The following is a 25882-nucleotide window of genomic DNA, read 5'->3' as shown; positions in this document are numbered from 1 at the left end:
ACCTCTTGACGTCTTTCACTTCCACGGGCTGGACCAGAGATGGAATGGTTATGAGCGATGGTCGATGGTGTGACCGGGGAAACCTGTCCAGGATGCATCTTACTGGGAGCGGTTCGTTGTTGCGACATTTTGCGAAGGCCAGGTCTGGGTTGGTGGTGCTGTTCCAGCGTGCAGAGTAGAAAGTGCGTGGCTCCTTTGGGTCGTATAGGAGTGTTGCATCGGCGGTCGAGGCCCATTCTGCCAATATGTCGCCGTCAGCGTTGGAGCTGCTGTATGCCCAGTGTGTATGATGGCTGTTGAAGTCATCAGCATACACGGCAGGGGCTAGGACATCTGGCAGAGATGTTGGGACCAACCTGCTCGGAGGTGGCTTGTAAATGTTGACGATGGTAGTGTCTTGCACTTTGTTTGTGATCCATTCTACCTCTGCATCCTCTGCGGACTGTTCTATGGCTGACCAGGCCATGTCGTTACGAACGAACGTAGCTATGCCATGATGTTTGTCGGCGGTGTGACCGGCCAGGGTATACCCAGGAAGTTTCAGGAAGTTCTTGTTTTCGGTGTGAGTCTCCTGCAGTAGAACTATGGTCGCCTTGTTTTGATGGCAATCTGTTCGATGACGTTGAGCTTGGCGGTGGTAAGGCCTTCAACATTGAGCTGCAGTAGCGCTAAACTTCAACAGTTGGAGGCATTTAACGGTGCCGCCTGGCCTGGGGAGGCATGGCTTTTAGCGGTCTGCAGACGTGGTAAAGACATTGGTTTCGTTTTGTGGGCTTACGAGCCTGTAAGCTACTCGTGAAGGAGGCCGCGTAGAGGCTGTCTTAAGAGCATTGAGCTCCAGGTTGTTGCGATGGCACCAGGACGTCAGCTGTGTCACTTCCAGTCTGTAGGCAGATCCCCCCCTCCCATCCTGGATCAGTCCAATCAGGGTTGTGTCATCTGCAAACTTGAGAAGCTTGACAGAGGAGTCTGTGGAGGTGCAGTCGTTAGTGTAGAGAGAGTAAAGGAGAGGGGAGAGTACGCTGCCTTGCGGCGCTTCTATGCTGAGGGTCAGGGGTCCGAGATGTACTTTCCCAGCCTCACATTCTGCTTCCTGTCAGTCAGGCAGTTGGTGATCCATTGACATGAGGGGTTCAGGCAACTGGGAGAGTTTTGAGTGTATTAGCTCTGGCCCAATGGTGTTGAATGCAGAGCTAAAATCCACAAACAAAATCCTTGCATAGGTCCCCTGGCGGTCTAGGTGCTGGAGGATGAAGTGCAGGCCTAGCTTGACTGCGTCATCCACTGATCTATTGGCCCGGTATGCAAACTGCAGAGGGTCCAACAGGGGGTTTATGATATTTTTCGGGTGGACCAGCACAAGTCTTTCAACGGTTTTCACGCTTAGAGGTCAGTGAGATAGGTCTGTAGTTGTACAGGGACAATAGTGGACATTTTGAAGCAGGCAGGGACAGTGCAGGTTTGTAGGGACTGATTGAAAATGTCTGTGTAGACTGGTGCCAGTAGTTCGGCACAGAGCTTGAGGGTAGAGGGGGAAACATTGTCCGGTCCTGGAGATTTCCGGCTTTTCTGTCGGAATATGTTAGGTTAAAACCGGACGAATAGTCGCACAATTAATTTGTCCTGGGACAAGGAGGCCTGGACTAATGCCTGAAAATTAAATTCAAATTCCATTCTGAAAGGAGTGGTGGTGGAGGCAGATACAATAGGGCCATTAAAGAGGTTTTATAAATCGGCATATGGATATGGATTTGGATCACATGCACGCAGAGGAGATTAGTTTATCCAGGCATCATGTTAGGTATGGACATTGTGAACTGAAGTGTCTGTTCCTGTGCTTTTCTGTTCTATGTTTGAAAGTGAATTTAAATTATTAAGAAATATCACTGATATTAGTAATGCTAATAGTGAGACTTTTTAATTGTTGCCAAAATTGACTGTTCATTACCGTACTTTAGGTAAGGAAATTGGCATGCATTATCCATTCATAGCAGTTTAGAATCAACTACAGAGTGATGGATCTTGAGTCACCTCGAGCCCAAAACCTCATTCATATTTTGGAATTTAGACATTTCTGTCCTTACCAGCTCAAATTCCAGATTAATGTAACGCGCATGTTTTAAATTATAATCCAATGTAGAAAACGGTACTAAGTTGGAATATCTTCTATTTAAAGAATGTATTCTTGAATAGATTCTGGTTCCTTAAAGGGCTGTAATCCCCTTAAATGCACAGATGTTGCTTTTCGAATGACGGTTGTTAAGTGGCTTGTTGGACAATTCAAGTCACATCAAACTTCCATGAGAAAAAATAACAATGAATTTGGTCAGAAATTCTATATTAACTTGGGTTCCATGCTTGACAACGCATCTCCGAGATGTACTCTTCGCCAGTAAATCTGACTTGTAACTCAATATCAAGAACTGTTCAACCGACGAGCAAGAGTGTGAGGCAGTCATAATCGCAGCAAATGCCAAGGTTTATTCTATCGCCCTCCTGTAATTTCATTTTGGTCCCTTGGAAGGTTAAATGCAACAGTGATGTCAGCAGAGTGGTAAATGGTTAAGAGAAAATGACCCTGGAAGTCCTCAACTTCGGCCTCAGGCTTATGAAGTCTTGAGATATTGTTAAAAATGGGCATTAAGCCGTCCATCGACTGCCTTCTCCCTGTACTCCCCTGAGGTGAGCAACATTTTGAAATAAAGGGATCATTTTGGTAAAGTCTTGGCTAATGGCCTGGAACGGAGGCTGTAGTTACAAGAAGAAATTGGATACGTTGGGTGTATTCGCTCTGCAACCTAGGAGACCGAAGAATAACCTTAAAGGGATTTATTAAATTACGCGAGACATAGATGGGATAGATATCCAGTTCTTTTCCTAGGTCATTGAAATCTAAAACTAGAGGGCACAGGTTTAAGATGAGAGGGAAGAAATTTAAAAGAGATCTTGGGGTAAAAAATATTTGCAACGAGCTGCCAGAGGAGTTGGTGGAGGCAGATGCAATTACCATATTTAAAATACATTTAGACAAGTACTGGAATAGGAATAGCATAGAGAGATATGGACTAAATGTAGGCAAATTGGATTAATATGGATAGGCATCATTGTTGGCATTTAAGACATGGGCCAAAAGGAACGTGTACTGAATGATTCTGCACTGTATGAGTCAATGAGAGCATGCAAATAGATATGCCGAGGGAACCCAGTATATCTGAAGTATATATAATGTATAAATTGCAAAGCAGGAAAAGATATGGAACTGACAGCATTAAACTGGAGATCGTCTTTTGAAGGCAGAGGGCTAATATTTTGACTGATTAAATGCGATAAGGTCAGTGAATCAGTAGTACGGAAGAACCCACTCAACACATGGAAGCTGGAATCTTTTTCAAAGCATGCTAATGGAACTCAGCCTGCATGCTGCGCTTAACTTCTCTGGACATAGCAAGTGTGGCCAGAGTTTTGCTATTTGTCAGTGAAGTGCTGAATCCATTCCATGATTGAGCTTTTTGATGCTGCATAAACTCTTCAAGATGTACAGTGCCCTCCATAATGTTGGGGACAATGACCCATCATTTATTTATTTGCCTATGTACTCCACAATTTGAGATGTGTAATAGAAAAAATTGCAAGTGGTTAAAGTGCACATTGTCACATTTTAATAAAGGCCATTTTTACACATTTTGATTTCACCATGTAGAAATTACAACTGTGTTTATACATAGACCCACATTTCAGGGCACCATAATGTTTGGGACACAGCAATGCCATGTGAATGAAAGTAGTTATGTTTAGTATTTTGTTGCATATCCTTTGCATGCAATGACTGTTTGATTATCTGCGATTCATAGACATCACCAGTTGCTGGGTATCTACTCTGGCAATGCTTTGCCAGGGCTGTATTGCAGCCATCTTTAGCTCATGCTTGTTTTGGGGGCTAGTCCCCTTCAGTTTTCTCTTCAGCATACAAAAGGCATGCTCAATTGGGTTCAGATCGGGTGATTGACTTGGCTACTCAAGAATAGAACATTTTTTTAGCTTTAAAATACACCTTTGTTGCTTTAACAGCATGTTTGGGACCATTATCTTGCTATAGTATGAACCGCCGGCCAATGAGTTTTGAGGCTTTTGTTTGAACATGAGCAGAAAGGTTGTGTCGATACACTTCAGAATTCATTAAGCTACTACTGTCAGCATTTCTATCATCAATGAATATGTGAGTCAGTACCTTCAGCAGCCATAACACCCCCACCACTGTGTTTCACAGATGAGGTGGTATGCTTTGGATCTTGGGCAGTTCCTTCTCTCCTCCATACTTTGCTCTTGCCACCACTCTGATATAAGTTATTCGTCTCATCTGTCCACAAGACCTTTTTCCAGAACTGTGGTTGCTCTTTTAAGTACTTCTTGGCAAACTGTAACCTGGCCATCCTATTTTTGCGGCTAACCAGTGGTTTGCATCTTGCAGTGTAGCCTCTGTATTTCTGTTCATTAAGTCTTCAGCAGACAGTGGTCATTGACAAATCCACACCTGACTCCTGAAGTGTGTTTCTGATCTGTCGGACAGGTGTTTGGGGATTTTTCTTTATTATAGAGAGAATTCTTCTGTAATCAGCTTCAGGTCTTCCTTGGCCTGTCAGTCCCTTTGCGATTAGTCAGCTCATCAGTGCTCTCTTTCTTCTTAGTGATGTTCCAAACAGTTGATTTTGGTAAGCCTAAGGTTTGGCTGATGTCCCTAACAACTTTATTCTTGTTTCTCAGTCTCATAATGGCTTCTTTGACTTTCATTGGCATAACTTTGGTCCTGATGTTGATAAACAGCAATAAAAGTTTCCAAAGGTAATGAGGAAAGACTGAGCGGTGAGAGCTCCCTTATTCCTGCATTAAGGAGGTAATTAAACCCACTGAGCAATTACAAACACCTGTGACGCCATGTGTCCCAAACATCATGGTGCCCTGAAATGGGGGGACTATGTATAAACACTGTTGTAATTTCTACATGGTGATACTAAAATGTATAAAAATGGTCTTTATTAAAATCTGACAATCTGCACTTTAACCACATGTGATTTTTTCTATTACAAATCCCTAATTGTGGAGTACAGAGGCAAATAAATATATTATGGGATCTTTGTCCCAAACATTATGGAGGGCACTGTAGATACAAGGAACTGCAGATTCTGGTTTACATATAATGGACACAGGCAGCATCTCTGGAGAACATGGATAGGTGACGTTTCTGGTCGTGAGCATTCTTCCTGTGTGTGTGTGTGTGTGTGTATATATATTAAGATGTTGAGTCTTAAATTTTTTGTGATATTTTGCATCACTCAATTAACCTTCATTTATCTTTAAGTGATTGGCACATTTATTTCATAGATCATTCTTGGGAAAACATTTGAATGCTGAAACAATTTTTTAGCGTTTTGTTTTTCCCCTTTCATCTGAAAAGTCTCAACAGTCTTCTTGTGGAATAAAGTTAAGTATTGTGACTTATTTTTACAGGCAGCTCATAAAGTACTATCAGAATATGGGAATCCTGAACTTCAAATGCTGGCTGTACTTGCCCAGGAGGGTGGCGTTTGGAAGAACTCTGTACTTGACAACATTTTCTCCCAAGAGCCATTGCAACAGGATAAAGGTAGGACACGAGAAAAACCTTATAAGGAGGATTTCAGTCCTGAGAAGATTTGGGAAGTTTTATTCGATGTAGGAGTCAAAGAGCACAGAAACAGACCCTTTTGGCCCACCATGTCCACACCGACTATCAAGTTTTTGTCTATACTAATCTAATTTACCAGCACTTGGGTCATAGTTTCTCAATTTCCAGAGGCCTGTTGTGAGAATGTATGTTCCACTGTCATCCAATGTGTTTCAGAATCCATCCACCCTCTTAATGAAAGAGTTCTTCCTCAGATCCTTTCCAAAACCTATGCCCTCTAGTTTTGGAAACTTCCTCCAATCTACCCTATGTAACACTCTCATACATTTTTAAACCTCTATCAAGCTATTCAGGCTCCTCAATGGAACACAAACATAATCTATTTTGTCCCTCTTCATAACTGAAATGTTTCATCCCAGGCAATGTCCTGGTAAATCTCTCCTGCACTCTCCAGTGTAAACATGCCTTCCTATTAGAGTGATGAGTTGAATTACATTAGTACTCCACCTGTGGCCTGACTAATGTTTTACAAAGTTAGTCCATAACCTCCCTGCTCTAGTATTCTGTATTCCAGCTAATGAAGGCAAATATCCCATCTTTCAGGCTCTCCATCTTGCCCATCGTAGCGACGTCATGGGTAAATACGGTGGTGTAGAAGAGAGTGACGATGGTTATCAGAAATTACGGCAGGATCTTGATCATTAGGCAAGTAGGCTGAGGGATGGTAAATAGAGTTTAATGCTGATAAGTGTGAGGTGTTGCATTTGGGGAAGTCAAACCAAGGCAGGACCTTCATAGTGAATGGGAGGGCTGTGGGGAGTGTTGTTCTGAAAGTGGTATCACAGGTGGAAGATTGCAACCTTCACGTGGTCCACCCTGTTTCGACGAATGCAATCAACCTGGCGTGCACAATCAAATAGAACAAGTTGTCCTACAACTTTAGGCTGTGCACGCTATACGCAAGAAGAAGAAGAAGAAGGTAGATATGGTGGTCAAGAAGGCTTTTGGTGCGCTGGCCTTCATTAATCAAGGTATTGAGTATAGAAGTTGGGACATTATGGGGCAAGATTTAATAGAAGCTGAGGGGTGAATTTTTCACTCAGAGGGTGACGGGTATTTGGAACGAGCTGCCAGAGGAGGTAGTTGAGACATACTATAACAGAATTTAAAAGATACTTGGACTGGTATATGGATAAGAAAGGCTTTGGGATATGGGTCAAATAATTTTAATTGGCATTGGATATTTCCAAGCATGGATCTGGAATCTGAATAAAGTTCCACAGGTGCAATTTTATTGCAGCCTTCCCCGAAATGTCCATTTACCAGTTTAGTTGTTTTTCACTTATAAGTGCGGTAGTATGACTTTCCTGATGTTGCCAATTAGTGGCAAATTAAAAGGACTTTTGTAACCAGAAACCTTTGAGGCATAGAAGCTGAAAGTGCACAAATAGTTGACAATGTTGGGTTGTTTAAGATTGCTAATGTAATGCAGTTTATTGGACTTCCATTGCCAATAATTTTTTTATTGAAAATAGCAAAAAAAATGTACATGCATCAATGATGATAATCTGAGAAATAACCTGCAGTCAGTCCAGTGTGTTTAAGATTCACATTTTAATCTGCAGCAAACCCACCATCCCTTGAAACAGTCTCATGAAACTTTGCTGTATCCCTTTTGGCAATTATACTCTTTTTTTTTGGGTTAGGAAACCAAAAGTCACAGTTTCACACAACATGAAAACAGGTATTTGGCCCACAGTATCAAGACCAGTCATCACATACCGATTATCCAGTGCTTGGCTGCGGTCTTCTTTGTTGTAGGGCTCTTCAAGTGCCCATTCAATGTCGTGAGAGTCAAGGGAAGAAGTGAGTCATCTTTGAGTTTAGCTGGAAATGTTTGATACCTCTTTTGGTGCTGTTCCTGACATTCGTTTCTCATTTCTGCTTGCCCTACTAATCTGATGGTTTAGAAGAGTGAAGACTATTTTGAACTTTGAGTTATAAATTAAGATGGAATACAGTTGTGCCCCAATAAGCCCCACAACTTTATAAATGCCGTTCCAATCAACAGGATACGTTTTAATGATAGTCTGGTGGTTTCATGTGCACTATTATGCTAGCATTTAAGTCCAATATATTTATATTAATTTAAATACCTCAATTCCTAAGAGGGATTCAAACTCTTATCTCTGATCCTTGGAACATCTACGTTTTATCCGCTTTGCTATTGTTCAGTTTTATGCAAGTTCATTGCAAACCACAGTTATTGCACAGTGCACAATCCATGTAAGAAATTATGCCATATTCTACCAGACTATGGTAGACAAGTAATGGTACTTTTTAAAGTGTAGAATTTTCCATTGCACAGTGCAGTGCTTTTACACAGTGATAGAAACATATAGAACATAGAAACATAGAAATTAGGTGCAGGAGTAGGCCATTCAGCCCTTCGAGCCTGCACCGCCATTCAATATGATCATGGCTGATCATCCAACTCAGTATCCCGTACCTGCCTTCTCTCCATACCCTCTGATCCCCTTAGCCACAAGGGCCACATCTAACTCCCTCTTAAATATAGCCAATGAATTGGCCTCGACTACCCTCTGTGGCAGGGAGTTCCAGAGATTCACCACTCTCTGTGTGAAAAAAGTTCTTCTCATCTCGGTTTTAAAGGATTTCCCCCTTATCCTTAAGCTGTGACCCCTTGTCCTGGACTTCCCCAACATCGGGAGCAATCTTCCTGCATCTAGCCTGTCCAACCCCTTAAGACAATGTGATACAACACATACATGGGCACATGAGCCCACTGTGTCCATGTGGCCATCGGGTACCCATCTGTCCTAATCCTGTTTACCAACACTTGGTCTGCAGCCTCCTTTGCTTGTGGTGATTCATCCAGACATAGTTTAAATGTCACGTGAGCTCTGACAGTAAATAACTCCATTATAATCTGCAGCAACTCAGCTGGACAGGCAGCATCCTAGGAGAAAAAGAATGGATGACGTTTCGGGTCGAGACCCGTCTCCAGAGATGTTGCCTGACCCGCCGAGCCACCGCAGCACCCCGTGGGCATCCCCGTCGATGACCGGCGCTCGGCTCCCGCCGGCACCGAGGGGGCAAACCCACAGCGACTGGTCAAGGAGAGAGGCGCAGCCAACCGTCCCCGGCCCGCTGTGGAACGGCCCCCCGGGAGCCGAAACAGAGTGGAGCTGGAGCCAGCGTCTCCCGCATCGCGCCGGCTTCAAGCCTGGGCCGACGCCTCCGGCCGTCACCGGACAGGGACTGGACACCCGGGAGGGGACCGGGAATGTCCCAGCACCAACTAAACAGCGCCCGCAACACCAGAGACCTGGGCCCGACCTCGACCACGGACCCCGACCCCACACAGCAGCACGATCTCCGAAGCATAAAGCAATAAAAACGACAAAATCCTCGTAGCTTTGTGCAAAGGAACAAACATACAACTCATTCAAAGTTTGAAAGCAGTATTTTCTTACCTAGAAGAATCAAAGCTGGAAAATGCTCTGCTACCAACAATGTTTATGGCGAGTGACCTATGACCTGGGCATGCGCAGTCGGAATACCGAACTCGCTTATTTCATTTACTTCTATCCAGTGGTCCTCTCAGTATCCTTGCTGCTCCTGCGTATCCAATCTCAGTTCACAAGATGCTTCATCCCAAGCAACATCCTGGTAAAGCTCGTTTGCACTTTAATGCAATCTCATCCTTCCTACATTATGGCAACCAGAACTACAGACAATATTCCAAAGTGTGGCCTAATGAAAATGTTATAAAGTTGTACCGTGATTTCCATACTCTTATAGCCTGTGCCCCAGGTAGTGAAGGCTTGAAATCCTGATGCTGCCTTCACCAAATTCTCTGCTTGTGCTGCCATCTTTAGGAATTTATGGACATGTAAACCAAGGCACCTTTGTTCCTCAATACTCCATTGGGCCCTACCGTTCATGGTATTTGCTTAATAGCCTTAATATACTGCCCTTAGTAGATCTCGCAAAATGTATCAAGTACTGATCAACATTAAATTCCATCTGCCATTACTCCGCCCAGCTGTTCAGGACCCATTTTCCTCGGTATCAACAACACTACCAATTTATGTTCTCTGCAGACTTATTAATCATGCCTCTTACATTAATTTTCAACGTTAATGTGATGTGAAACAGTATGGGCTTCAACACCGATCACTTTCATGTATCACTGATCATGGGCTTCCAATCACAAAACCATCACCCTCTGTCTATTATTTCCAAGGTAACTTTGGATCCAATTTACATTCGATTCTATGGGCTCTCTCCTTTTGGATCAGTCTTCATTGTGAGACCTTCTCAAAGGCTTTACTGAAGTCCATGGAGAGTACATCAACTGCACTCTGCTCCAATATATTTTGCTACTTTTTTAAAAAAGCAATCAAATTAGTCAGGCAGGATTACCATACATCAAAGCCACGCTGATTATCCTTGAACAGCACCTGCCTTTCCAAATGTTGATTAATCCCGTCCCTTGGATTTTTTTCTGTAACTGATGTTAGATTTACTGTCCTGTAATTACCTGGCTCTGCCTGGTGGTCACCCAACAATTTCCTGCCCATGCAACGAATAACTGATAACTGTGGGGTGGCCAGCTAACTAAACTGCAGTCCACAATGTCTTCAGCATCGTAGATATTTTATGTTAAATCCACCTGCAACTCCAGTCAGAAGTTGCAGCTAGACACACTTGGTCAATGGGGATACTGGAATTCTCCCAAATCTTCCACGCAGAGCAGGAAGAACAAACCAGAGGGCTGAGTTTTGCTGCTGTGGTTGACACTTAGTATTCTAATTTAAAAGAAGTAACTAATTTAAGAGTCAAGAATATATGATAGTCATATGTACTAACCTCAGAACAACTAAATTCTTGCAGCAACTTGTAACACAATACCCATAGATTATATATTATAAATAAAATATTAAATAAATAAATAACCCCAATACTTGTGTAAAAAAAACTTGAAGTCTTTGGTGCAGCACAAAATAAATACCCACCTGTTGCTGCTCACCAATGCCTGCACCCCCACCAAAGGCTACACTCTGGAGGTACAATAACAAAGTTTCGGAGATCCATTAAGCAAAATTTGTTTTGATTTTATAGCTTCATTTAGAAAAGAAAAATATCGAAAGTTGCAACTTGATCAGAGAATTCGATCAAAGACATTTTTGTAACACAGCCCATCTCATTGGCATTTCGGTGCACTTGTCATGACCAGCCTAGACTTGTCTATTCCATTGCTGACAATTTAACTCTGACAAGTGTGAGGTGTTGCATTTTGGAACGTTAAAGCAGGGCAGGACTTGCACAATAATATAGTGGGGCCTGGAGAGTTTTGTAGAATAGGGTGACTTAGGAGTACAAGTATATCGTTCTATGAAAGCGGTGTCCCAGGTAGGGTGGCACAGTGACGTAGTGGTAGTTGCTGCCTTACAGCGCCAGAGACCCGGGTTCGATCTAGATTATGGGTGCTGTCTGTATGGAGTTTGTATGTTCTCCCTGTGACCGCATGGGTTTTCTTCGGTTGCTCCGATTTCCTCCCACACTCCAAAGACGTGCAGGTTTGTAGATTAATTGGCTTTGGTAAAATTGTAAATTGTCCTTGGTGCGTAGGCTTGTGGTAGTGTGCAGGGATCATTGGTCGGCATAGTCTCGGTGGGGCGAAGGACCTGTTTCTGCGCTGTATATCTCTAAAGTCTCTAAAGGTAGGCAGGGTGGTGAAGAAGATGTTTGGTTCGCTTGTCTTCATAGTTCAAGGCATTGAGAACAAGAGTTGAGACAGTATGTTATAATGCTGCAAGTTGTTGATGAGACCTCACTTAAGGCGATTTTTTTTTACGCGACTGCCGGCGATTGTCATAGTCGTAGCAGGTCACCGAAAAACCGGCAACTGGACCCCTCTACGACAATGTCTATAACAATGCCTATGACAATGTCTACGACAAGCTACAATAACCTACCACCTAGTCGACGTCAAGCTACCGACAACCGGTGATCCTTTAGGATGTCCATCTACGACCACACCTACGACTACACAGGCGACAACCGAAGTCAATCTACGTCACCTGTCAACAACCTATGACGGCACCTACGTCAGGAGAAGTCAAGCTACACTCATTGGTGTCAACCCACCGTCGCCGACTGTCGGCAAAAGTTTTTGCACATGTTGAAAATCCAGCGGCGACCAGAAAGACACTCCGACTCTTTGGGCGACTGAGGAGACTATTCGCGACCCTACAGGCGACACCCCAGTGACCATGTGGCGACAGCCTAGTCGCCTGTAGCTGCCTAAAAAATAGCCTAAGTGGGACAGGCCCTTTAGAGTACTCTGCAGTTCTGGTTGCCAACTATTTGATGATGCCATTCAGTTGGAAAGGGTGTAGTGAAGATTTACTACAGTGTTACTAAATGCTGGATAGCCTGTGGCTGTTTTCCCTGAAATGTAGAAAGCTGAAGGGTTATCTTATAGAGCTTTATAAAATATGTGGCATTGCAAGGTGAATGGTCCCTGTGTTTTTCCCAGGGCAGGGTAGTCTTAAACTTGAGTGCATCTGTTTAACGTGAGAGGAGAAAGATCTAAAAGGTACCTGAAAGGAAGGCTTTTCACACAGAGAATGGTGGGTATGTGGAATGAGCTGCCAAAAGAAGCAGTTACAATTGCAACGTTGAAGAGGCATTTGGACAGGTACACGGATATGAAAAATTTAGAGGGATATGGATCAAACACTGGCAAATGTGGGCATTTATTGACATCGTTTTGACACAAAGCTTCAGAACTAAAGCAGTTCAAAAAATCTTTCTCTAGCAAAGCCCATTTCATATTTGATAAAATGAGCTTCATTTTTTGGTGACGCACAAGATCGGGTGTTTGATTATTTTGGGATAGCCAATGTGCCTTGGAGAGGAGGGTGTTTCCTGAGTGATCTCCTGGACAAGTGTCGATCGCCTGGATTGGGGTCAGAGAGGAATTTCCCGGATTTTTTTCCCGAATTGGACCTGGGTTTTTATCCGTTTTTTTGCCTCCCCCAGGAGATCACGCGGTTCTTGGGGTGGAGAGGGGTGATAGCGGTATAAAGGGGAGGGTAGTGTCTTGTGTTCTGTGTCTTGTGTCTACTGTTTGTGGGTAAGTGTGTCTGTTTAGTGTTCAGCCATGAGTGAATGGCGGTGCGGGCTCGACGGACCTGGTGGTCTACTCTCGCACCTACTTTCTATGATTCTATGAAATGGTGTTTGAACAGTGTAGTTGAACATCTTGGTTGGCATGGATGTGTTGGGCCAAAGGGTCTATTTTTGTGTTGTATGACTCGATGACATACCAAGTGTAAAATATGTAATAACAAATTTGGGGCTAACAGTAACCGATCTGAACCCAATTGAGCATGCCTTTTATATGCTGAAAAGAAAACTGAAGGGGACTACTCCCCAAAACAAGCATAAGCTAAAGATGGCTGTATTACAGGCCTGGCAGAGCATCACCAGAGAAGACACCCAGCAACTGGTGATGTCCATGAATCGCAGACTTCAAGCAGTCGTTGCATGCAAAGGATATGCAACAAAATACTAAACATAACTACTTTCATTTACATGACATTGCTGTGTCCCAAACATGATGGTGCCTTGAAATGGGGGTACTATGTATAAACACTGCTGTAATTTCTACATGGTGATACCAAAATGTATAAAAACGGCCTTTATTAAAATCTGACAATGTGCACTTTAATTAGTTTTGATTAGTTTTATGATTAGTTGATTAGTATGATTAGTTGTTGTTGATTAATAGATTAGTTTTAATCAGAAATTTGAGGAGGAGAATGTAAAATCGGAAGTGGAGGTGATGCAGTTGAACAAAGGGGACTATGAAGGCATGAGAGAGGAGCTGGCCAAGGTAGACTGGAAAGGGATCCTAGCATGAATGACGGTGGAACAGCAATGGCAGGAATTTCTGGGCATAATCTGGAAGGCGCATGATCATTTCATTCCAAAAAGGAAGAAAGATTCTAAGGGGAGTAGGAGGCAACCATGGCTGACAAAAGAAGTTAGGGATAGAATAAAACTAAAAGAAAAGATGTATAACACAGCAAAGAGTAGCCGGAAACCAGAGGATTGGGAAACTTTCATAGGACAACAGAAGGAAACAAAACGGGCAATACGGGCTGAAAAAATGAAGTACGAGGGGAAGCTGGGCAGGAATATAAAAAAGGACAGTAAAAGCTTCTTTAGATATGTTAAGGGGAAAAGAATACCAAAGTCAAATGTGGGTCCCTTGAAGGCAGACATGGGTGAAATCATTATGGGTAACAAGGAAATGGCAGAAGGGTTGAACAGGTACTTCGGATCTGTCTTCACTAAGGAAGACACAAACAATCTCCCAGATGTACTGGAGGACAGAGGATCTAATGGGTTAGAGGAACTGAAAGAAATTTTCATTAGGCGAAAAATAGTATTGGGTAGGCTAATAGGACTGAAGGATGATAAATCCCCTGGGCCTGATGGTCTGCATCCCAGGGTCCTCAGGGAGGTGGCTCTAGAAATAGTGGACGCATTGGTGATCATTTTCCAATGTTCAATAGATTCAGGATCAGTTCCTGTGGATTGGAGGATAGCTAATGTTATCCCACTTTTCAAGAAAGGAGCGAGAGAGAAAACGGGGAGTTACAGACCAGTTAGCCTGACTTCGGTGGTGGGAAAGATGCTGGAGTCAATTATTAAAGAGGTCATAATGGGGCATTTGGATAGCAGTAAAAGGATTAGTCCAAGTCAACATGGATTTATGAAAGGGAAATCATGCTTGACTAATCTTCTGGAATTTTCTGAGGATGCGACAAGTAAAATGGATGTAGTGCATCTAGACTTTCAGAAACCCTTTGATGAGGTCCCGCACGGGAGACTGGTGACAAAAATTAGTGCATATGGTATTGGAGGTAGGGTGTTGACATGGATAGAAAATTGGTTGGCAGACAGGAAGCAATGAGTAGGAGTGAACGGGTCCTTTTCAATATGGCAGGCAGTGGCGAGTGGAGTGCCACAAGGCTCGGTGTTGGGGCCGCAACTGTTTACCATATATATTAACGATTTGGAAGAGGGAATTAGGAGCAACACTAGCAAGTTTGCGGATGACACAAAGCTGGGTGGCAATGTGAATTGTGAAGAGGATGTTAGGAGTTTGCAGGGTGACCTGCACAGGTTGAATGAGTGGGCAGATGCAGTATAATATAGATAAATGTGAGGTTATCCACTTTGGCGACAAAAACAAGGGGGCAGACTATTATCTCAATGGGGTTAGGTTAGGTAACGGGGAGGTGCAGCAAAACCTGGGTGTCCTTGTACACCGGTCACTGAAAGTTGGCGTGCAGGTACAGCAGTCAGTGATAAAAACTAATGGAATGTTGGCCTTCATAACAAGAGGATTTCAGTATAGGAGTAAAGAGGTTCTTCTGCAGTTGTATAGGGCTCTGGTAAGACCACATCTGGAGTAATGTTTTGTTCTCCTAATTTGAGGAAAGACATCCTTGTGATTGATGCAGTACAGCGTAGGTTCACGAGATTGATCCCTGGGATGGTGGGACTGTCATATGTGGAAAGATTGAAAAGACTAGGGTTGTATTCACTGGTGTTTAGAAGGATGAGTGGGTGATCTTATAGAAACATATAAAATTATAAAAGGACTGGACAAGCTAGATGCAGGGAAAATGTTCCCAATGTTGGGCGAGTCCAGAACCAGGGGCCACAGTCTTAGAATAAAGGGAGGCCATTTAAGACTGAGGTGAGAAAAAACGTTTTCACCCAGAGAGTTGTCAATTTGTGGAATTCCCTGCCACAGAGGGCAGTGGAGGCCAAATCACTGGATGGACTTAAGAGAAAGTTAGGTAGAGCTCTAGGGGCTAGTGGAATCAAGGGATATGGGGAAAAGGCGGGCACGGGTTATTGATTGGGGACGATCAGCCATGATCACAATGAATGACGATGCTGGCTCGAAGGGCCAAATGGCCTCCTCCTGCACCTATTTCCTATTTTTCTATGTTAACCACATGTGAATTTTTTCTATTACAAATCTCAAATTGTGAAATACTGAGGCAAATAAATAAATGATGGGTACAAACATTATGGAGGGCACTGTATATCATGGTTGGATCTGCTTCGTTACTGTTAAGTGGAAACCTACCTGGATGTTGTTATTCGTGACCTTAGAAAAGTCAGCAAGCAGCGGGGAGAGACTGTGATGGATAGAGTATCCACTTGTAAGAACCCATTACAAACTGGCACATGTCATTCAGTACCCAAAACTGTCAGTTGGGTGTAACACTGATATAATAAATGCCGCATTGCAGTTGTATTACATTTGCACCATTTCAAGATGGTGGTAATCTTCAGAAATTGTATCTTAATTATATAAACATAATACTACAGGAAACTAGAATGATGGAATTTTGAGAGAACAAGTCTGTGGCAGTATAGTTTCGTACATCCTGATCTCATTACATTCACCTGCTTATTCGCTATTTCTTTTAACATTCCTCTCTTTCAAGGCACTTTTAAATATATTTATGATATATGTTACTGCAGCATCTCAACTCAAATCTCAAATCGCACTTGTCCAGAATCAGCCATTTGGTGGATTGTTTGATAATGAAAGCTCCATCATTAGCAGGATAGGGAAGGAGATCACTGAATTTATTTGTTCAGCTATTGCTGGTAACACAATGAAAAAAAAGCCCAAAACAGTGTTTTTCCAATGACATAAACTTAGACAGCTGTAAGCAGTGCTGGAAGGCAAGGTGTATGCCCATCGAGATTAGTTGCAGAGGTATTGCAGGCCAATTGCTCTACAAAGCCTTGAGTGCGCTGGGCATCAACGGAATGGAGAGGAGAAGAGCCATCAAGAACACCAAAGAGGCAGTGGAGAAGGCCTCGAGTCGGCTCTGGATCAGGAGAGGAGGTCCATGGGGAGGAGCGAATGCCACCTGAACACAAGTCGTGGTCTGATCAACCACGGCTGGGTCGCCTGGGTGAGGGTGTCTGATGTTGAAAGACCCGAAACACCCAATGACCCCAGATTACATCACTGATGATGTGTTCAGGAGCATCAATAGATGTATTTTTTATCAACCAATATTTCTGTAAAGCGTTAGAAAAAAGCTGAAGTAAAACAGCTATATATGGAGCAAAACGGGCGGCACGGTGGCCCAGCGATAGAGTTGCTGCCTTACAGCGCTTGCAGCGCCAGCAACCTGGGTTCGATCCCGACTGTCTGTACGGAGTTTGTACGGGATCTTCTGTTTCCTCCCACTCTCCAAAGAGGTACCAGTTTGTAGGTTAATTGGCTTGGTATAAGTGTAAATTGTCCTTAGTGCGTGTAGGATAATGTTCTTCTTCTTCTTGCGTTTGAGGCAGCAGATGTCTGCAGCAGGGTAATGCCATCCGTTTCGACATCTGTCGGTGCCCACCCTAAACAGGGCACATGCTCCAAGGTTGACGCTAAGCTGCGGCGCTGCTGCTGTCTCTGTTTGTTGTCATTACCCTGACTGAGGTCAGATGACAGGGCTCACCACGGGGAGGTCGACAACATGAGCCCAGAATAGTGTTAATGTGCGGGGATTGCTGGTCGGTGCAGACTCGGTGGGCCGAAGGGCCTGTTTTCGCACTGTATCTCTAAACTAAACTAAACAAAAGACAAAGTTTTGGGAGAACTCGGCAGGTAAGGCAGCATCTGTGGAGAGAGTGGATAGGCGATGTTTTGAGCCAGATTTTGAATGGTGGAGACAGTGCATTTGCCTCTTTTAAGTTTACATTAAGGGTCATAGCAAAATTAAATGAAACATTTTGTATATTTTAACAAGACTAAGTATAACTAAGAAAATTGGGGGAAAATAATATATCAAAATCATTCTTCGCTATTTTGAAATCAGACAAATGTTTCAACTATCCCATCATTGTTTCTGGATAAGGGCGATGCTACTAATGTTGACGTTCCCATATCAATCTGAGCAATTACAAAACAATATCCTAAATAAAGCCCATCCATCTTACTTCAGAGATGATTCCTGACCCATTGAGTTAATCCAGAACGTTTCAGGCAATTAGTACTGTGGTTGCTTTGCACTATGGAACTAAAAGGCTCACTGATTTATTCTGCAAGTGGTTATTCCTGTCATGTGATTTCAGGCTGGATGTGGTGAAGTTGTATGCAGTACCACATAGTGAGTAAATTCACAAACAGCATTTGATATTTCAATCTATGTTTGGAAAAGGTAATCACGCCACCATTTGGTAAGAAATTAGTATTGCAGCAACCTAGAGAGATTAGTTTATTACTGATCTCAGATGAGCAGAACTTTAAATTCTCAAGAGGGTGAGATATTTTCTCTAATAATGCCTCTGTCCAGTGTAAATCTTGTCTACAGCACCATGTTGCAAACCCTGAGCAAGAAAACAGGATGTTTTTTCTCTTTGGTTGCAATAATACCATAACCCCACATGCGGATCCAGGCATGCAGCTCATCCGTTTTACCTGTGATGCTTTGTGCATTAAAGTAAATGCAGTTAAATCTACCAGACCTCTCTCATTTATCCACATGTCTCTGTTCTTTAGACTGGGTATGCTTTATCCTATTTTCTTTATCAGATTCTGTCTTGCAACCTGCTGCACTGTCATTCTATGCCCCACTCCCTCTCACCAATGACTTGTACAGTTATAACATGACAACCAAATGCCTGCACTCAAAGCCCTGACCAATGAAGGTTACCATATTTACAATGTAGGTCCTGCCCTAGTTTAGCTTTCCAAAATGCAATACCTCGCACTGGTCAGAGATAAGTTCCATCCACTGTTTCTTGGCCCACATCCACACTTCATCTCGATCCTTTGGCAATCTTCCATATCTTCTTCACTGTCCACTGCATCGTCAATTTTGAAACTTACCACCCATGTTACAGCATTGTCATCCAAATCATTAATATCAATGAGAAATATCAATGAGAAACATCAGTGGACCCAGCACTGATCCCTGTTGCACACTACTGGTCGCAGGCTCCAATCTAAGTAACAACTCTCCACTGTCACCCTCTGACACCCTCCACTAATCCAATGTTGTATCCAATTGGCTTGGTTAACCTAGATCCCATATGATCCAATCTTCCAGGCCAGCACACCATGAGGAACCTGTAAGGGGACACATGTAAGGGAGATGATTTCATCCCTGCAAGATGTTGGTTGCCTCCAGTTTAGGGGTTTAGGTGCAACCCCTCTTTCTCATACAGGTGTGGACAAGTTAGGCCACAGGACCTATTTCTGTGCTGTTTGTCATCAAGACTGGTTTAGGATTCCCGTAAACATGTGCTCTTCATCTTGCATAGTCTAGGTAATACTTTAATCTCTGCGTTATCTGCCATGCAATACTTTGGAAGAGCTGCATTGTCAAAACTGACATCTTTCAAAATTGCCACTGAACCACAAAATTATGTCCACTTGCCTGTGTGAAGCACAAGATTGAATGATTCAATTTGAGGAAAGTCGAGAGTTCATCTGACACCATGACCACCATTCCTTCGGCAGACTGCCCTATCTAGCTATTTACTGAATGTAAAACCTTTCTGGGTTCAGATTGATTTCTGCATCTGGTTGGTGTTGTACCTGATCCCACCTTCTGATGTTTTATGTAAACGCCTGGGTCTCTGCACCTGCTGTGCAATGGAGAATGCAATGAGTGCTTCAAGTGCAGTGGGAGGAGCAAGGCGACGCAAGATGACAGTAGACTACAAAAACCTGTAAATGATAGAATTCTTTGATCGCAGCAAACATTGTGGATGTTGATGTATATTGTGATCTTTGCAGTGAATGAATTTCTGACGCAGGAGGGTCCTGCCCTTCTTGAAATGCGAATCCGACACCTCATTAAAGGAAAGAGATTTGATCAGGCTACGAAGTTGGCAAAAGTTTGTGCAGAACATCCAGAAATTGGGACAAAGAGCATTTTTAAACAGACCTACCTAACCTGTCTTTGTACTTCATCATCGAGTGAAATCTTGATGGATGAGGTAAGCATGACTAAGTTACTGATATCCTCCTTGTTTTTTCTTAGAGCCAGTTCCCTGAAGAAAAAAATCAAATGACTACAATGGCATACATGTGTATTCTTTCTGAGTCCTTCACATTCAGCAATACCACTTTCAAACAGTTTTTTGATATATATCTGCAATCAATTAACATTTAACTCTAAGGCTATTAATAAAATGTATTTATTTGTTGTCCTTGCCTTTAAAATGCTTAAATATTTAAAACTAAAACATCATCAGCTGTATCACAGTAAATGTAGATGGAGCAATGGATTCCCAGATACGTGGTCAGAGTGCTAGATCCCATTGATGTTCACCTCTTGGTTTTCCCTTCAAGATAAATGTTGATGGGTGAGATTGCAACGTTCACAAAAGTTTAAATGGAAAACAAATTTATTGCAAAGCCAAAATAACAGATACAGGAAATCTGAAATGAAACCACAAAATGCTGGAAATGCCCAGAAGCTTAGGCAGCACCTGTTGGGAAAACTCAGTGGATGTTTCAGATAAGAGTGAGATAATTAAAATGTCAAGCTCTTTGGATCTCAGGGCCAGACCTGAAGACTGAACAGAGGTGCTCACCAAAGCTGATCGCTTTAATCTTCCCAATGTTGAGGACACCACAGTCTGAGCATTGCTAGAGCTGTTTTCTGTAAGCTTCAAGAACATTTTGTTAATTCAGTTGTGTAATTAACTGAATTAAAATTTTACAGCAGCCATGGTGGGGTTTGAATTCGAGTTTCTGGATTTTCATCCATGTCCCTGGATTACTGTGCCACCATCATAGCCTTAAAATAAGAAAGCATTGAAGGGTAGAGAAATGTTGATAAGCGTTTGTAGCTCTGGATGACAGCAGGAAATGGAATTAAAATAATCCCCAGTATTTTTTCTATTGAGGCATTGGCTCCAAAAATGCTCATCATAGAACAGTACGACATGGAAATTGCCCCTTTGGCCCACAATTTCTGTGTCAAACGTGATGCCAAGACCAACTCTTATCTGTTGCACTTAATCCATATCTCTCCCCCCTGCCCCCATTCCCTGCTTATCCACGTGCCTATCTCCACCACCAGCCCTGGTAGCACATTCTAGGCACGAACCAGCCTCTGTATACTTTATTCAGATTAAAAAATACATGCAAAATAGAAATGTGCAAAATTATACTGAGTGCCATGTTCAACATTGCTAGTGTTATACGCAGTAGTGTTAGCACCTCCCCTTTTCTTTACACATGGTATCATTGATGCTAATGTGGCCACCTCAATCTGTCAAAAAAAGATTTTGAAACTGAGTCCTGAACTCTAATCAGCAGTATCTGCCAGCTCCTGCTCAGTTGCTCTCTCATCATTTTTAGTAGACGTTGAGCACAAATGGATGCTGGTAAATGCATGTCATTAATGGCCATCCACACAGTACGAAGCAAATACATGTTATAATTTTTTAATATTCCAACATTTTGATTGTCTGTTCTTCTGCTGGATTAGCCATTGTAGAAAATATATTCTAATTTGAACCCATGTTTTTTTTGTTTTTTTTCCCTTTAAAGATCTCTGCTGTTGACTGCAAGGATGCACTGGAGATGATTTGTAATCTGGAGTCAGATGGGGAGGAGAATTTAGCCCTCATCTTATGCACAGCCTTCCTCACACGGCAGCTTCAGGAAGGAGATCTATACTGTGCTTGGTCAGTCGCTATTCTCACCATTGATTTTTCTGCTCTGCAGAAAAACAATTCCCGTTTCACATTGTTGACCCGTCATCAGAATTGGGAAGCTGGGAAAGCAAGCATGTGCAGAGAGGGAGAAGCGTAGAGGGAACAGAGAATACCGGCTCATCCTTCCATTCGTTCTGCATCATGTGCTTAGCAAGTGTCTACTTAAATACAACTTAATCTACAATCTAGTAATTGTGCTTTCTCTAGATCTTTGGTAGAACTATACTATTCATTTCCAGTTTTTCCCAGTATCTCCTTAAAACTTTTTTTATTTCAAAATTCTATCCTGTTTTCTTTTAAAAGTCCCGATTAAATGTTTTCTTAAACCCTTGCAGACTGTGCATTCCAAGTCAACAAATTGCTGCTCAAAAATGCCTGCTGTCACATTAAATTATCTGTACCTCTGGTATTTACCCCTTTCTTGTTCCATCGAATTCCTTCAGCCATTCTTTATGATAGCAAATACCCCATTCTATCCACTGGAAAAAGTTTTGTCACTCCTTTAAGTTTAATTGGGTTTCATCATTGTCTTGGACTTATGACTTCTAGTTTTAGATTCTCATATTCATAAGTTTGTAAGTTATAGGAGCAGAATTAGGCCTTTTGGCACATCAGCTACTCCACCATTCAATCATAGCTGATCTATTTTTCTCTTTCAACCTCATTCTCCAGCCTTTTCCCCCATAACCCCTGACACCATTTAAACATGTTATCTGCCAGAGCCTCTCCAAAGACCTCCACGTCATCCCTCTGTCAGCCTTTTAAAACCACTCACCAGATAGAGTCATAGAGTTATACAACTTCGAAACAGGCCCTTCGGCCCTGTCAACTGTCCTTCAGATTTGATGTTGTATTTCACAAGTCATTGATATTTACAAGTTTCATAAAGCCCAGTTTGAGAAGAATAACTGTCACTCTGCTGTGAGTTTTCTAGCAGCTTCTAATGATGATGTCACAATGGCATCTCATGGTCCTCCAATCACAATGGGATTTCATTTACATACGCTGCCGTGAACATTCCACATGCTGGCAGTTGCTGGCAGTTGAAGCTATGATGTCACAATGGGATCTCAACAGTCCTCCACCCGACGCACATTTCCCTTGTGGGGTTGATGGGGGTGGTTGGCTCCGAGGGGGCTCCTGTCTCCGGTATTATTGACATCTTTAACTTTAAAAAAAAAGAGAGAGAGAGAGAGAGAGAGTCCGGGGAGTGCCGAACCAAAACGTTTTACAAAAAAATATTCCAAAACGTTCCTCCGACGATGCTTGTCCCCAGCTCTTTCTTCACTGATCCAGTAGATAAACTGCTAATTCTTTAAAGATAAGATTCATTTAAAAAAAATTCAATTTTCATTGTGATTGATTTCATTATTTTTCAGTCTTCATTAACTGCTATCATTGTATATAACATTTAAAGAAAAATGACAGATTTTATTTATAGTTGCATTTTAAAAAAAGACTGCGCTTTTTATTAACATTGATTTTATTCGAATCCTTTTGTTTTCATTGACGACTAACAGTGTAATTAGGTTCATTGACTACTAACATTGTGTTTTGCTTATTTAAAAAAAATGTTATTTTAAAAAAGACCTGCAATTTTTATTTACATAGATTTTATTCGGATATAAAATATACTTTTTGATCCAATTATTCCGTGTTCATTGACACCTAACTTTGTGTTTAGCTTATTTTAAGGTTTGGTCTTATTATGACAAAAAATCAATTTAAATAAGATTTTTCCATGTTCATTGAATAGTGTTCATAAACACTATTGTGTTTATCTTATTTAAAGAATTTTCCATTGAGATTGATTTAATTCCACCAGTGCAGACACCGCCCCACACCGTTTTACAAAAAAAAATTCTAGAACTTTCCTCAGTTGCTGTCCCCGGGTGAGTGGTGGATTATTACGTTGGGGGAATGGGGCCCAACCGATCCCACTTGGGCTAGTTCTCAATAAAATTTTACTTTTGGTGATTGGAGCTCCAAATTCATGGACCTTGTTGCTCCATTTAGACTCAATATGCAAACCATATGCCACTTTCATTATTCTTCAAATGGACCACTTCCACACCTATTTAAATTATAATGTGCATCATCTGTTTTTAAGTTTATCGTGGCTTCTTGTAAATTGTTGCATCCTTCCACATCATTAGCCTAAATTTGATGTTGCCCACAGATTTTGAAATTGCATTTTAACATTTTGGCTTCTGCAAGCAAAGTAAATCCCAGCTCCATTTCATGCCAATCTAAGTGTCAACTCTGCACTCTGCCATCTATTTTTCAATCAATTTGTTGACCATATTGTTCCTTGTGCCCCACCCTAGTGCCCAAAGTTATTAATTACTTTTGTTTTGTTTTCAGGGAGCTGACACTCTTCTGGAGCAAATTGCAGCAGCGGATGGAATCGTCTTCATTTACCTTTCTGGAGTGCTGTCGGCAGTTCTCCATGTTATCTAAAACTGTTTATCACATCTTCTTCCTAATTAAAGTCATACAGTCAGAGGTATGAATACATTTTTGCCGCAAAGTTGCGTGACATACATTTTGGAAACAAATTACAATTTAATTCCTGGTTTGAACACGATGGAACGATCAGGCTTTGATGCTGGAATCCTTATGCTCTAGTTTTCACTAAATTGCAATTATAGATAAGACCAAACTAGCATTTATAAAGTGTCTTTTCACATCCTAGGTTGTCTGAAAACTCTTAGGTCGATGAATTAATTTTGAAAGTAGTCACTTGTTTTTTAAATAGATATGGCAACAGGTTTCCACAGCAAGATACCATACATATACACCCATCAAAAATAGCTGGTCTGACCTGAAACTCCACCTATTCTTTTTCTCCAGTGATGCTGCCAGACCTGCTGAGTTATTCCAGCATTTAGTTTCTTCTTATATATCTATAATAGAAGGTCAATTAAGCTGATATTACAATCAAGGTGTTGGTCCAGATAGCTGGACAACTCCCCTACTGGTCTTCTAAACGCAATTTACAGTGCCCTCCATAATGTTTGGGACATATTATTTGCCTCTGTAATCCACAATTCGAGATTTGTAATAGCAAAAATCACATGTGGTTAAAGTGCACATTGTCAGATTTTAATAAAGACCATTTTTATACATTTTGGTTTCACCATGTAGAAATTACAGCAGTGTTTATATTTAGTCCCCCCATTTCAGGGCACCATAATGTTTGGGACACATGACTTCACAAGTGATCAGGTGTGTTTAAATGGCTCCTTAAGGCAGGTATAAGAGAGCTCACAGCACCTAGTCTTTCCTCCAGTTTTTCCATCACCTTTGGAAACTTTTATTGCTGTTTATCAACATAAGGACCAAAGTTGTGGCAATAAAAGTCAAATAAGCCATTATGACACTGAAAAACAAGAATAAAACTGTTAGAGACATAAGCCAAACAGGCTTACTAAAATCAATTGTTTGGAACCATAAAGAAGAAAGAGAGCACTGGTGAGCTTACTAATCGCAAATGTACTGGCAGGCCAAGGAAGACCTACACAGTTGATGACAGAATACTCTCTATAATAAAGAAAAATCCCCAAACACCTGTCCGACAGATCAGACACACTCTTCAGGAGTCAAGTGTGGATTTGTCAATGACCACTGTCCGCAGAAGACTTCATGAACAGAAATACAGAGGCTACACTGCAAGATGCAAACCACTGGTTTACTGCAAAAATAGGATGGTCAAGTTACAGTTTACTAAAAGAGCAACCACAGTTCTGGAAAAAGGTCTTGTGGACAGATGAGACGAAGATTAACATATCAGAGTGATGGAAGTATGGAGGAGAGAAGGAACTGCCCAAGATCCAAAGCATACCACCTCCTCTGTGAAACACGGTGGTGGGGATGTTATGGTCTGGGCATGTATGGCTGCTGAAGGTACTGCCTCACCTATCTTCAATGATGATACAATTGCTGATGGTCATAGCATAATGAATTCTGAAGTGTATAGACACATCCTATCTGCTCAAGTTCAAACAGATGCCTCAAAACTCATTGGCTGGCAGTTCATTCTACAGCAAGACAATGATCCCAAACATACTGTTAAAGCAACAAAGGAGTTTTTCAAAGCTTAAAAATGGTCAATTCTTATTGGCCAAGTCAATCAACCGATCTGAACCCAATTGAGCATGCTTTTTATATGCTGAAGAGAAAATGGAAGGGGACTAGCCCCCAAAACAAGCATAAGCTAAAGATGGCTGCAATACAGGCCTGGCAGAGCATCACCAGAGAAGACAGCCAGCAACTGATGATGTCCATGAATCGCAGACTTCAAGCAGTCGTTGCAGGCAAAGGATATGCAACAAAATACTAAACATGACTAATTTCATTTACATGACATTGCTGTGTCGCAAACATTATAGTGCCCTGAAATGGGCAGAC

At 42.0% G+C, this 25882-nt stretch overlaps 1 protein-coding gene across 5 annotated transcripts in view; it reads left to right on the top strand.

Moving 5' to 3' along the window:
• znf292 (zinc finger protein 292) overlaps positions 1–25882 on the top strand; it is a 128203-nt gene that overhangs the window by 83200 nt on the left and 19121 nt on the right. For 3 of the 5 annotated variants that reach the window (XM_033025649.1, XM_033025648.1, XM_033025651.1), the window contains 4 exons: positions 5506–5641; positions 19539–19741; positions 21306–21442; positions 23837–23978. In XM_033025649.1, coding sequence (XP_032881540.1) covers positions 5506–5641; positions 19539–19741; positions 21306–21442; positions 23837–23978 — 618 coding nt within the window. The remainder of the gene's footprint in view (positions 1–5505; positions 5642–19538; positions 19742–21305; positions 21443–23836; positions 23979–25882) is intronic. The other 2 variants (XM_033025650.1, XM_033025652.1) reach the window with 1 other exon arrangement.

This window comes from Amblyraja radiata, chromosome 8, assembly GCF_010909765.2.
Source record: "Amblyraja radiata isolate CabotCenter1 chromosome 8, sAmbRad1.1.pri, whole genome shotgun sequence".
NCBI classification, from domain to species: domain Eukaryota; kingdom Metazoa; phylum Chordata; class Chondrichthyes; order Rajiformes; family Rajidae; genus Amblyraja; species Amblyraja radiata.
Note: the sequence above shows the minus strand (reverse complement) of the source record. Positions and strands in the feature narration are given on the sequence as shown.